This window comes from Petaurus breviceps, unplaced genomic scaffold, assembly GCF_028583685.1.
Source record: "Petaurus breviceps papuanus isolate PSGF00001 unplaced genomic scaffold, PetGlider_PUasm1.0 175, whole genome shotgun sequence".
Lineage (NCBI taxonomy): Eukaryota > Metazoa > Chordata > Mammalia > Diprotodontia > Petauridae > Petaurus > Petaurus breviceps.
This window is the reverse complement of record NW_027185764.1, coordinates 58,645,701-58,659,052: the sequence shown is the minus strand read 5'-3', so window position 1 is coordinate 58,659,052 and position 13,352 is coordinate 58,645,701. Positions and strand designations below refer to the sequence as shown.

At 39.1% G+C, this 13,352-nt stretch overlaps 1 protein-coding gene across 1 annotated transcript in view; it reads left to right on the top strand.

Moving 5' to 3' along the window:
* MINAR2 (membrane integral NOTCH2 associated receptor 2) overlaps positions 1-11,467 on the top strand; it is a 35,351-nt gene extending 23,884 nt beyond the window's left edge. The window contains exon 3 of the mRNA XM_069085422.1: positions 10,743-11,467. Coding sequence (XP_068941523.1) covers positions 10,743-10,922 — 180 coding nt within the window. The 3' untranslated portion in view covers positions 10,923-11,467. The remainder of the gene's footprint in view (positions 1-10,742) is intronic.
* Positions 11,468-13,352: the final 1,885 nt, after the last annotated feature.

The following is a 13,352-nucleotide window of genomic DNA, read 5'->3' as shown; positions in this document are numbered from 1 at the left end:
AGAATTTCATAAAACCTTGTTGAAAGGGCCTGCCATAAATTTAAATTACATAATCTGCACTGTATCCTCATTTCAGTAAGGCAGTCTTATTAGAGCTCACTAAAATCGTTTTACTATCTCACCACACCAGATATTCTGAACCTTTTTGTGTCTTTTCATAACTCCCAAGGCATTCCTTTCTCCTACCTTATTTCTAATTTGAGTACCTTTCTTCATTCTTCACCAAAAACTTTGAAGAAGTTCACTAAAAGATCCTTTTTCCATCCTCCTCATCTCACAATTCTCAGAATATATTCTCTTGGGGCGGCCAGGTAGCACAGCGAGTAAGAGCACCGGCCCCAGGGTCGGGATGACCTGGAGATCAAATCCCGGGCTCAGACACTTAGCACCCACCCAGAAACACTGGCTGTGTAACCTTGAGCAAGTTACTTAACCCCAATTGCTTAAAAAAAAAGTATAATCTCCCACTATCTGCTCCTTCACTCTATCTCTCCTAAGGAGGCAACATTTTTTCTTGCCAAAGCAAATCATTCTAAATGAATTCTCTATCCCATTCCTTCATGTATTCTTTAGCAGATTGCCCCCTCTGTCATCCCCCTTCTGCCTCTGATTTTCAGTCTTGTCTTATCCACTAGCTGTTACTCTGCTACCTAAAAATTGTGCAGGTCTCTCCTATTCCTAAAAGGTTTTCATTCATACTGCCTATTATCCTATATCTCTTCTCTTTTTCTCAGTTGAATTCCTTAGAAAGTCATTCAAAATCAATGCTTTTGTTTCCTTTCTTACTTGAATCTGAGTCTCCTGCTATCTTGCTTCCATCCTTGTCATTTGACTGAAGTTGCCCTTGCTAAAGTTACCCATTACTTCTAAATTGACAAATACCATCCTAATTCTTCCCTACCTTTCTGTAGTCATATATACTCTTCACAACAAGCCAGTCCCCCCTTTCTAGGTTTTCATGACACAGCTCTGTTTTGGTTCTCTGCCTTCTCACCTAACCATTCCTTCTCAGTCTCCTTTGTTAGTTCTTCCTGAAGGTCATGCCCACTAACTGTGGGTATCCTACAAGGTTCTTCCCTGAGTCCTTTTCTTTTTTCTCTCAATATTAAAGTCTTCCTTAGTAATTGCATTAGCTCTCATGGGTTCAATGATCAACACTATGCAAGTGCTTGGGCAGCTAGGTGGCACAGGGGATAGAGTACTGAGCCTGGAGTCTCAAAGATTCATCTTCCTGAATTCAAATCTGTCCTCAGACACATACTAGCTGTGTGACTCTGGGCAAGTCACTTATCCTTGCTTGCCTCATTCTCCTCTTCTGTAAAATGAGCTGTAGAAGGAAATGGCAAACTACTCCAGTATCTTTGCCAAGAAAACTCCAAATGGGGTCACAAAGAGTGGGATGCAACATTAAAATGATTGAATAACAACAATGCAAATGATTCTTAGATCTATACATCTGCCCCTAATTTCTCTCCTGAGTTTCAGTATTACATCACCAATTGCCTCTTGGGCATCTCGGAGTGGATAAGAATCTTACATACAGTTTATCCAAAATAGATTCATTTACATTTCCCCCAAACCTTCCCCTTCTCCTAATTCCCCTATTATTATCAAGGATACCACCATATCTCTTAGTCACTCAGACTTACAGCCTCCTTATCCTCAGCCTTTCTTTCACTCCCACTCTCATATACAGTCTATTGCCAAGTCCTATCATTTCTACCTTCACAATATTTCTCATGTATGTCCCTTCTCTCCATTCACACATTTGCCACCCTGGTAGACACATCCTCTCACATCTGGGACTATTGCAATAGCCTTTTGTTTTGTCTTCCTGCTTCAAGTCCCTCCCCCACTCCAATCCATTTTTCACACAGCTGTCAAGGTGATTTTTATAAATTATAGGTCTGACCATGTGATTTTTATTTCTTGAATTTTTACTACTCATTAAATTCCAGTGGTTTCCTATTACTGCTCAGATCTAATATAATATCCTCCATTTGATTTTTAAAGCCCTTTATAACCTGGCCACTTCCTAGATTTTAAACCATTTTGTACTTTACCCCTTTCCATCTACCATATGGACCAGCAATACTGTTCTTACTGTTCTTCCTTGGGCATGGCACTTCCTCTTCTAATTCCATGTATTTTCTTTGACTGTTTCACACTCCTTGAAAGTTCTCCCTCTTCATCCTTGCCTCCTAGCTTTCCTAGATTTCTTCAAGACTCAGCTCAAATCTTACATTCTGCAGGAGACCTTTCCACTCTGCCCCTCACCTCTGCTTATGCCTTCCCACTTAGGTTTCTTCCCATTTACATTTGTGCTGTGTACATAGTTGCTTGCATATTGTTTCTTCCATTAGAATGTGAGTTATTTGAGCATAGAGACTATGGATTTTTTTCCTTCCTTTATGTTCTCAGTGCTTAGTACAGTGTCTTGATATAAGAGCTTTGTCAACATTTATTGATTGAATGACCAGTAATGAAACTGTGCTCCCTGGATCTACTACAAATTTATGTTACACAACTTCAGCTGCCCCTTGTCCTCTTACCCTATCACTGATTTTACTCTGCTAAGGCTTCAGTCTTGGATCACCTCCACCATCTGCTACCTTCACTCCTCATGTGCTTCCAAATGAAAGTGGGAAAAATCATGAAACTGTGTTACCTGGGTCTTCTACAAATTTATGTTACATAACTTCAACTGGACCCTTACTATAGAATCACTACAAGTCACTATACTACTCATCACAGTGACTTTTCCAAACTTTTCATTTCTTCTCAAGCCTCACATGTCTCCCCTTACGCTCACCCTGTCAGGTAAGAGCCTTACACCTCATATTTCACTGAAAAATACAATTGAGCTTTGAGAGCTTTCTTTTATTCCTTCCCCATTTCATATCACTCAGATAACTTTTTCCACTACGTCCTCCTTTACCCCATCTCACACAAAGAGATGGAGCGTTTCCTTGCCAAGGCAAACCCTTCTTTATGCACATGATCCCATTCCATCCTATCTTCTCCAGCAGATTGTCCTTTCTACCCTTATTCTCCCACTAATGTTCTTTTCCCTCCTGCTACAGAATGTTTCTCTATTGTCTACAAACTTGCCCATATTTCCCCCATCCTCAAAAGACTTTCACTTGATCCACTGATCCCCATTCACTGTCCTATTTCTCTCTTCTTTTTTATGGCTAAACTTCTTGCAAAGTTATCTACAAATAAGTGCCTTCACTTCCTTTCTTCTCATTCTCTTATTAATCCTCTACAACCTGGCTTCTGACTTCCTCATTCAACCAGAACTCTTCTCTCCAGATTTACTGATGATCTTTAATTGCTAAATCTAACATCCTTTTCTCAGTACTCATCCTTCCTGACCCCTCTGCAGCCTTTGACACAGTGCAACACGCTTTTCTGTGTACTCTCTACTTGTAGATTTTTATGACACTGGTGGAATTGAATTGGAGAAATCTACATCTTCTCTGTTTCTATCTTTTGAAAGGTAACTAAAGTCTCTCTAAATGGCAGAATATCCTGTACAATAGGGGCATAGCACATACTACTTAATGTTCCATGTAACTTCCCTGAGATATTTTGGTGCAAATTAAAATTCCTATGTTTTTTTGTAAAATCTTCCAATGTGTTTATTTGTTTTTCTCCCTACTCTTTATCTATGACATTTCCAATAGAGTTACTCAAGTCCCTTACTGCTATTCTGAAAATCTCTCCATGGTAGGAGCTGTCCATATCTTTACCAGGGAACATGTCCTAGACTGGACACTTTCCCTTCATTATAATATCAACAGATTTACAAATCCCAGGATAAATCATTTCCATGATTCCTGGCAAGTCTGATCTGGTACATTAGGTTCAAAATTAGAATGCAAGCAGACACTTATGGAGTATTTAGTTGACTAAAAAATATTTTCTTAGCCATAGTGGCAAAAGGATAGGGAACAGGTGAAGTACATTCAGTGAGGACATAGCTCTGATTCCCTTGAGCACAACTTTTTTGTAACTGTGTTGGTCTTGCTCCTGAGGAAACCTGAGGAAGGAGCTGGAGTTCCTCATCTCATTGCTCTTTTGTGCTCAGGTGATCTAGAAGCCATGTCAAAGGCCAGAGTCTTTAGTCTGCTGAGCTATTCAAGCATTAGGGATGGTTTCAATACCTTTTAAGGAAAAGGACTATCCAGGTGTATATGATACTGTATCCTGGTCGATGGTTCTCCTACTGTACTCAGTTCTTGGTGGCAAGGTCCTAAAAGTCTTCTATAGACATTTTCACTACTAAAATGTCATTAGAGATGTTATTGGGCAACCTTAATCTTGATAATGTGATAAGACTTGAACACTGGAAGAAGGAAAGAAAAATTAAATAGAAAGAAATAAAAATAAAACAGAAGACAAATACTATAATAAGCATCTGAATATGATGAATGTGACCAGAATGACCTGAATATAAGCAGAAATCCTAGGCTTTACTTCTTTCCTCAGGAAGGACTAAGTCTTGAATTTAAATGATCCATATGATGGGTGATGCCAGATCTTTGTGATTCATAATAGATTTACTGATATAAAGAAGTAATGATAAGCAGGAGAAAGACTATGAACAACAGGGCAACATTGAAGGGCATACTTCAAAGTCATCCTTCTGCCAAAGTCACTGATCTTCATCATGATTCATGTTTGTCTGTAGTCTGTGCAAGTGTCAGGCTCAATATTGAGACTCATCCTGTACCACTATCCACTGGCCCATCAGCCAGGACTTTTCCTTTCCTGGGAATCCCATGAGGATTGGAATGAATATGAAGTCTTGTCCATCTAGAGGCTTTTAATCCCCCTTCTTCCACTGGGGGCTAGGTAAATTGTTCATCTCCTACCCTCCCCTTGACCAGGATAAAACAAGTTGCTTCCCAACAATGCCCACCTTTGGTCCTAAAAGCCCTTCTTTGTCCATCTAGCATTAGATACTATATTGGCAACAACATGGAGGGGCTCTAATGGTTCCAGATTACAGTATTGCTCATCTTTCCTTTGCCTCTGCCCATACCAGTGCCCATTCTACTGGGGCCTGCTCTACCGCCCAATCTATTATCACCAGACTCACAGAGCTGCCTTCTGCCACTGGGGCCTGAACTGTTGCCTCTTGCCACAGATACCAAGTGCTGTTCCCCTCCTGCAGGTTCTAAGTAACACTGGGGGCACTGCCACTATATCCCCATACTAGGGTAAGAATGCTGCCATAGGCAGTGTTGCTGCTCTCCTGTGCTAGGCACTGACAGTGCTGGGGCCTGATTTCTTTCCCCAATGACAAAGCCTTCTCACCACCCCCACTTATCAGACCAAAACCTCCTGTGACAGAGCCTAAGTGCCACCCAGATGCTGCTGCCTCCCCCTTGTGTTTTTGAAGGAGTCTTGCCATGGATGCTGCCACTGCCCCACTCCCCTTTTAGCAGATGAGAACATTGTCACACTGCTCCAGCTTGTAAGCTTCTCAGACAATAAATGCATTTATAATCTTTGTAAACTGCTCAGACTCTGGTTCATTCCAGGTCCCCTTTTAGACCTGGGGTTTTCTTCTATTTTAGCATTTCACAGGGATTTTTATTTTAACACTGTACAGGTGTGCTAAGAATATTGACTCCTTTTTGAGTTTGCGGGGATCTGGAATTTCATTAATATATTAGTGTTATGGGAAGTTTTTATTTCCTTTTATTATTTTAGACTCAGGGCCATTCCTCCTGCAAGTTGTGATTAACTTAAAGTCTGCTTTAATATTAACCTCACCTGAACAAAAAAAATCTTCCGTGGGATGTAAAATTTTGCTTGAGAGCATTCCTTAGATAAGAAGTTGTAGTGCCAATGCAATATTTATAGTGCCAAAGGCAACTGTAAATATGCCAGTGTAGTGATCAATTGTAAAATATAACAGACTCTATATATATAGAAGACAGAAGCAAAACATTTATTCAGACACCAGAAAACCACATTCCAAAGCCAGAAAGCTCAATCCATCATAGTAGCAAAGAAGTTAATAAGCTATAACACCACAGAGAGCCACACCATCCTTTAGCCTTCCCACAAACCAACACTCCCAAGTCTAGCTGTCTGCCTGGGTGTGTCCTCTCCTCCCTCCTGCTCTTACTGCTCTGACTCCCAGTTTCCTGAGGGTTCTGCTCCCCACTTCAGCAAACTCCTCCCACCACAGGCTCCATGTGATTACATTCAGCCTGTTAGGGGACAGGAAAGATCTTCAAAGTAGGGAAGGTCTTCAAATTTCCTTAGGCTTATTGAGGGGCAGGGAAGATCTTCAAATTCCTAATATTACAGAAACCAGAGAAGAATCTCAACTGTCCCTGACTCCTTGGCAACCTATAAATTCTCCTCATCAACCTGAATTAAGGAGAAGGCAGCCAAAATAACAAAAAAAATATGGTCTTTAGTTGGACAAAGGAGTTATAAATGAAGTTCCAAGCAGCAACAAGGGCTGGGGACTGGATGTGAGGGGAGGCAGGGAAGGAAGGGGGCAGGTCAGGGGGAAGAGGGGGGTGTCTTATAAAGTATTTGGGTTGAGGGAAAGGGGCTGCAAGTACAAAGGGTTTGGGATATTCAAAGACTTCACAAGGTAAGTTGTTTTGCATAACAAGTAAAAGTCCATAGAGAAAGCTTAGGAATCTAGGAGGGGAGAGTTTGGGATATTTACAAAATAGAGACTGGGAGTGATAATCTCAGGTCTGTAATTAGCAATTCATGGGTCTGAGAATGGGGATGAAGTCAGTTTCAATCAGCTGCGTATGACATCCTCAATCAATCTATTTGTGAATCATCCAAATGTAGTTTAATGTATAACCTGATTTAGTTTACCTGTGGAGTTTGATGAGGTTTATTTCCTTAGGGAGATATATGAGATTATGACTCTAAGTTAGTTGCAACTTTTATAACATTGAAGGAAGTATTGTCTTTCCTCTAATTTTTATGACCTAAGCCTCACTCTCTCTCCACTAGGGTCATCAGAGTCCAGTGGTAAGACACAGGTAAGACACCACAAGTGGTGGATGGCCCCAAAGCCTTCTTTCCCAGAGTTCAGTTTCTCTGAGTCGACACACATTCAGTAGTAGAAAGCTAGGTAAAAATTGAGGCAAAAGATGGCCTAGTTTGCCTTCACAAAAGAATCAGTCTGGGAGGGGAAGACCCTTGAGGTTTCTGGCTAGAACAGAAACAATTGTTATTTACATTCACTCTGAGCCATCCATCCATAAGGAGCCCAGAGACTTGGGCTGGGAGGCTGAAGACTTTGCACTGCTCTGCCTCACTTAAATCCCATTCGCTTGCAAGTCAGTACCATTTGTCCTCTTCCAGAATGATTAACAACAATCTATGAGTAGCAGTAGCTACCCCCCCTAGGGAACCAACTGGCTAGTTCCAGTTGGGCAGTGCTGCTATTTCCTCCTCATATTCCTCATCTTCCTCCTCCTCTTCTCCCTCTGTCCACATGGAAAGTCCAGCCCTTATATGTGGGTGCTTTGTCCAAAGGAATATAGATTTTGATTGCTTGTGCTTTGTGGGGTATCTAGGGATTTGAAGGTTAGTTTTTTTTTTCTTCCTTATTTGTTTTATCTTTTTTTTTTTTTTTTGAGACTGGGACAATTGACTCTTTTGTCTTATGTGGTTTTCCTTTATGATTTCTTAAGATATAGCTCTGGAAAACCAGGATTTGATGGAGCCTGTTGGGATTCAAATGCAGCTGCTTGCCTATGCCTTTGAACCCAAATCACTATGGCTCTCATGGACTGGCCAATGGTGGGTCCCAGCTCAAGTCTTATTTCCTCCTTATTTGGTGTTTGATGGCTCAGAGTGACTGTAAATTGCAATTCACAGAAACTCAGAGGGTCTTTTCCCCTCCCAGAGTGTATATTTTGTGAAGGTAAACTAAGCCATCTTTTACCTCAATTCTTACCTAGCTGTAGCAGCAAGCACGTCCTCAGGGTTTGCTGCCCATACAGGTTCTTGGATCTGCTTTGTTAAAGGAAAGCAACTCAAAATGGGTTAACAAGCTTACTTTAATCAGTCAGACATATATCGTTTACCTTGTTCAGGAGAAAAGGTCAGCACCCTGAACCTCAAAGTATACAGGCATAATTATCAAGACAGAAACATCAAGTAGACAGATTTCCAAACTGTCCAACCATTACATCCATACCCAGTCAACATCTGGGTTTCCACATTCTGGGTTTTTCAAAGCCGGGGGACTCTCAACAACGGCTTCCCATAATTCAGATCAAATCACAGAATACTTCTCAAAGTGAGTCCCAAAACAAAGCTACACATCAGGGCTTATATAGCCTTCTCCTGGCTCAGAGAATGTAACAACCTTATTGACTCACTGGCCAATCAAGAAGTATCTACTGAAAAACAAGCCTCCCACCCCAGGCTTCAGGTGCACATTAGCCTAGGGGCAGGGAAGATCTTTAAAATTTACATTCTTATTACACTAGCTTTTCACTACTGAATGGGTGTTGCCTTGGATTGGCTGAAACCTGAGAAGGATCTTAGTTTGGGAGGGTCAGGGTCTTCCACTGCACTGAGACCATTGCCAGTTGTTCTGACCTATGTCTTTCCACTGGACTCCAATGACTCTGGAGGAGAAAGTGAGGCTGGTGACTTTGCATAGCTCTCCCTCACTTAAATCCAGTTCTCTTACAAGTCAGGACATCACCTTGATTATATCATTTGTCCTCTCTGAGAATGAAAGACAAACAACAAATAACAACAGTATCACCTAAGAGGAATGTACAAAATTGCAACATGTAAAACAATTATTCATCTGTCATTCTAATAAAATTTTTTTCTATAAGATTTGTTCAGAATCCTCATGATTCTCCAGGTTTTCTCTGAGACCAGAATCTATGCTTGAGAATAATAATAATAATAATACCTTGTTTTTTACCCCAATAATTTCTGCATTGTGGTGAATATATTTTTGGCAGCAGTTATCCACCACATGAACCCAGAGAGGAGATATTACTCCCATATCAACAGGCAGAGACTTCATTCATTGACACAGAATGTGAACTCCTTATCTTCTGTAAATCATGTTCACTTAAAAAAAAAATCTATATTATGTGAATAATAGAAGTGAATAACAAAATCAAATTTAAAAGCCTGTCTAAAGCAAATAATTCCAACTTTATTTCAATACTTTATAAAAGTTTCTGGATTGGAATTTTCAATCTTTTGTTTTTTCTGCCCTAACATTCCTTAGTCTTCTTATTTGTTCAGGGTACAAAAGAGAGAGGAGATAGAGGGAAAGGGCACATTTTCAAATCTTTCATTTAAAATATCTGGCTATTTTACAAGTTTCGCTTTCTTTCACATACTAGTTAGATTCTCTCATTTCCCTTGCATTTTTGAAGATGAAGCATATTCTAAATAATATTATCAGGGTAAATGTTGAGCATGACTCCACCCTTCCCTCCCCCAACTGATCTATGAGCAGGAATTTCAGCCTAGGGTAAAATTCCTGTTGAGTGTTTCTCCATTCTCCCCTTCCCCTCCCCCCTCCCCCATATTGCTCTATTCTCCCCCGTGCCCTGCCCCCAGCCGGATATTTCTCCATTCTTCTCCATCCCCCCCCCCAGATATTCCCCATCTCCTCCCATTCTAGGTTCCCTGTCCCTCAGCCTAGGGTAAACTTCGTGTGCACGGGAAATTAAAAAATACATTGTCAAATCACTGATTGTAGTCTCGGCTTACGTAATGTGACTCACTTGAAAAACTGGCACATTGTCCATGCTAAAGTACTGTCTGATCTGGGTATGTGACCCCGGCAGTCCCATGGTAATAAAATCCACTTCCAAATTTTACTCTCAGGGATCTTTTGTCTTGCTCCTTTCAGCTCAACATGAGGTTTCTGTTATTTCCAACTTAGAAATGTTCTTTTAGCAAAATTACCCAGAGCTCCAAGCAATTTTTATTGTCCTCAAAGCTTCAGATTTCAAGATAGTTCTTCCATCCCTCATAATCAATCAGTCAGCATTTATTAAACACCCAATGTGTCTTCTCTTCTCTAAGCTTAACATCTTTAATTTATCCAATTGATTTTTCTATTATATTTACAATCCACAGAACTAGCTTCTGTATTTCTTTATATCTACATTTAAAAAATATATTCTACAGTTGCAAACAACTGAAGTTAACACAGATTTTCCAAATGTGGGCTCTTTGTAATCAGTCTATGATAGTATTATCAGATGTACATATCTCTTTAAAATTTAAGAAACATTCTATTTACACATATCCTGTTTGATAGATATTACAAGTAATACAAGCCTTTTGTTAATGATGCAGAGACCAGGACTCAGAGATGTTAAATAACTCATTCCAGCAAGAATAATGTTTTATGGCACTTTAAAGTTCACAAGTATTGGGAAATTTACTTAAATGGGAAAAGTGGACGTGGTTTTAATGTATCAGATATAATTGTTGCTATCCAATGTCCCCCTCACCAATTTCAGTATCTAACCATCAATAGCTGTTAGTTGTTTTTTTCTTGTTGATTTCTCTAGATCACTCGGGCAAAGTCTGGAATTTGATAGCTCTAATTTTTACTGGGCAACCACAAAAACAGATTTACTATTTTGAAATGTTTCAAGATGTGTCTGTATTAATTAGTGAATTTGCTCTTACATAATAAGTCAAAATAAGTTCTTGACATTATATTGATTTTATAATTTTTCTTTTAGGAAAACCCCAATGATCTACGGTTTTGGTTGGGGGACACATATACACCTGGATATGATGCCTTGTTGAAAAAGAAAGAACGACAATGGAAGAAATCTAAATACTGCCGAATAAGCCTGATTGTATTGGTTGCTGCCTGTATTTTGATTTCTATAATTACTATTTGCAATTTCCTTACCTAAGTAATCTGCTATATCAACACTGAGTATGGGGAAGTTCTTATTCAATAAATATTTGCATAAACATATATTCTCATTTTAGTCCTGCTTCAATGCTACATCTTGTCATGGTGAACTTGATTTCTTAGAGATCATGCACCCAGAAATTTAGATATACCTCTAAGACAGTGTTGTGCATCTACAGTCAACATTCCACTCCAGAATAAGGTATATCTGAATTTCTGGGTGTGAGTTCCACCCACAGTGGTGGATGGGGGAAGAATACTGAGCCAAAGATGAGATGACATTATCTCCAGAAAGGACATTAATCATGTTAAGGGCTAGGGTATATGGTTCATAAATCAGAGTAAGTTCTACCATTAAAAACTGCTTCCAGCTATCATTGTTTCTCTTGTGAACTGATATTTCTAAGAGCAATGTTATAGAAGAACAAAAGGGAGAAAGATCTACATAGAAATGCATAGAAAGAGGAGCTAACCCTTGTTGAAAAACTTGAATTCTGTGAGGGACTGGGAAACAATTAAGAAGGAACAAACAAGGGACTTATGTATGAGAAAAGAAAATTCCACATAAATTGGAAAGGAGTTATATAGTGAATAGGACAAAGCTAAGAAAACTTCCTTATAAAAGTGCACAATAAAGGAAAATTACTTTTTATAAAAGAAGTTGGAGGAGAGAAGAGAAAAGAAGATCTAGAACTAAACAATTAGCTTTGTGATATTCTCATGGGGAGAAGGTGAGTGTCTATGGTAGTCTTAGTCTAGGCAGAATTTGGACATTAAAAGGAAGTTTTCTGTAATATAGACCTGTGCCTTCATAGTCAGCATCCTACCCCACTGGAAAGGGATTAAGTAAGTGCCTAAGGGCAGCCAGCATCCAGAGTGGTGGTGGTGAAATGGGTAAATATGTACAGCCAAATAAGAGATTGAGATTGCATGATTTTGGGAAAGGAAAAAGAGGAGAAATAGATAAGTAGTTAAATAAAATAAAGAGAAAATAATAATAATTTAAGTAAAATCCAATAACTTGTGAAAAGGTAGCTATACAGGGGTCTGAAAGGGGGAGACATCCTGTGGGATTGATTAACATCAAAGTAGTTTGCTCAAAACAAATCTTAGGGATCTACTGAATTAAAAGAGGAAGGAGATTGAAAAAAAGCAATTCTAAAGAAACAAATGGAGGAAAACATAAACAACAATCATAACTTTAAGTGTGGTCATTCCTCAGTTGGTGGACATAACCTCAGTTTTGAATTCTTTGTCATTGTAGTGTTCCTATAAATATTTTTGTACATACAGGCCCTCCCCCCCACCCCCCTTTTAAAAAAAATCTCTTTGGAGAACAGATCTAGAGTGTTGCTGGGTTATTAAAGGGCATGCAGAGTTTAATAACTTTGGGGGCACCAAATTTCTTTCCAGAATGGTTGAACTAGTTCACAGCTGCACCAATGGTGCATTTGGGTCTCTTTTTTTTCCCACATTGACACTAGTATTTGTTATTTTCCTCTTCCGTCATCTTAGCCAATCTGATAGATGTAAAACAGTACCTTAGAGTTTTTTAAATTTGCATTTCTCTGTTTCTGATTTAGAGCATTGTTTTATATGACTATTGATAGCTTTGAAAACTGTCTGTTCATATCTCTTGACAATTTATCAATTGGGGAATGGTTTGTTTTTAGAAATGTAGCTTAGTTCCATACATATTTGAGAAATGAGACATTTATCAGAGAAACTTGCTACAAATTTTTTTAACCCTTCCTCCCTTTGTTCTTATTTTAACTGCATTTGTTTTGTTTTTGCAAAAATATTTCAACTTTATATAATCAAAATTATCCATTTTATCTCCCATGAACCTCTCTATCTGTAGTTTGGTTATAAATTTTTCCCCTGTCCATAGATCTGTTAGGTAATTTTTTCCCTGCTCTACTGATTTGCTTATGATAACACCTTTTATTTCTAAGTCATTTTGACCTAATCTTGATATACAGTGTGAGGGGTGATAGCTGGCGCAGTGAATAGTGCACCAGCACTAGAGTCAGGAGGACCTGAGTTCAAATCTGCCCTCAGGCACTTAACACAAAAAAACTAGTCTTGTGACCTTGGGCAAATCATTTGATTCCAATTGCCCTCCCAAAAGCAAAAAAATAAATAAATTGATATACAGTGTGAGATATTGATCTGTGCCTAGTTTCTGCCAGACTACTTAACCAATTTTTCCAGCAATTTTTGTCAAATGATGAGTGCTTGTCCCACTATCTAGGATCTTTGGGTTTATCAAACACTAGGTTATTGTGCTCATTGGCTTCTGTATATCACATACTTAATCTCTTCCACTGATCTATTTTGATTGAATAATTGAGTTCTTATCCAGTACCAAATTGCTTTTATGATTTCAGTTTTATAGAATAGTTTGAGATCTGATACCACTAGGCCC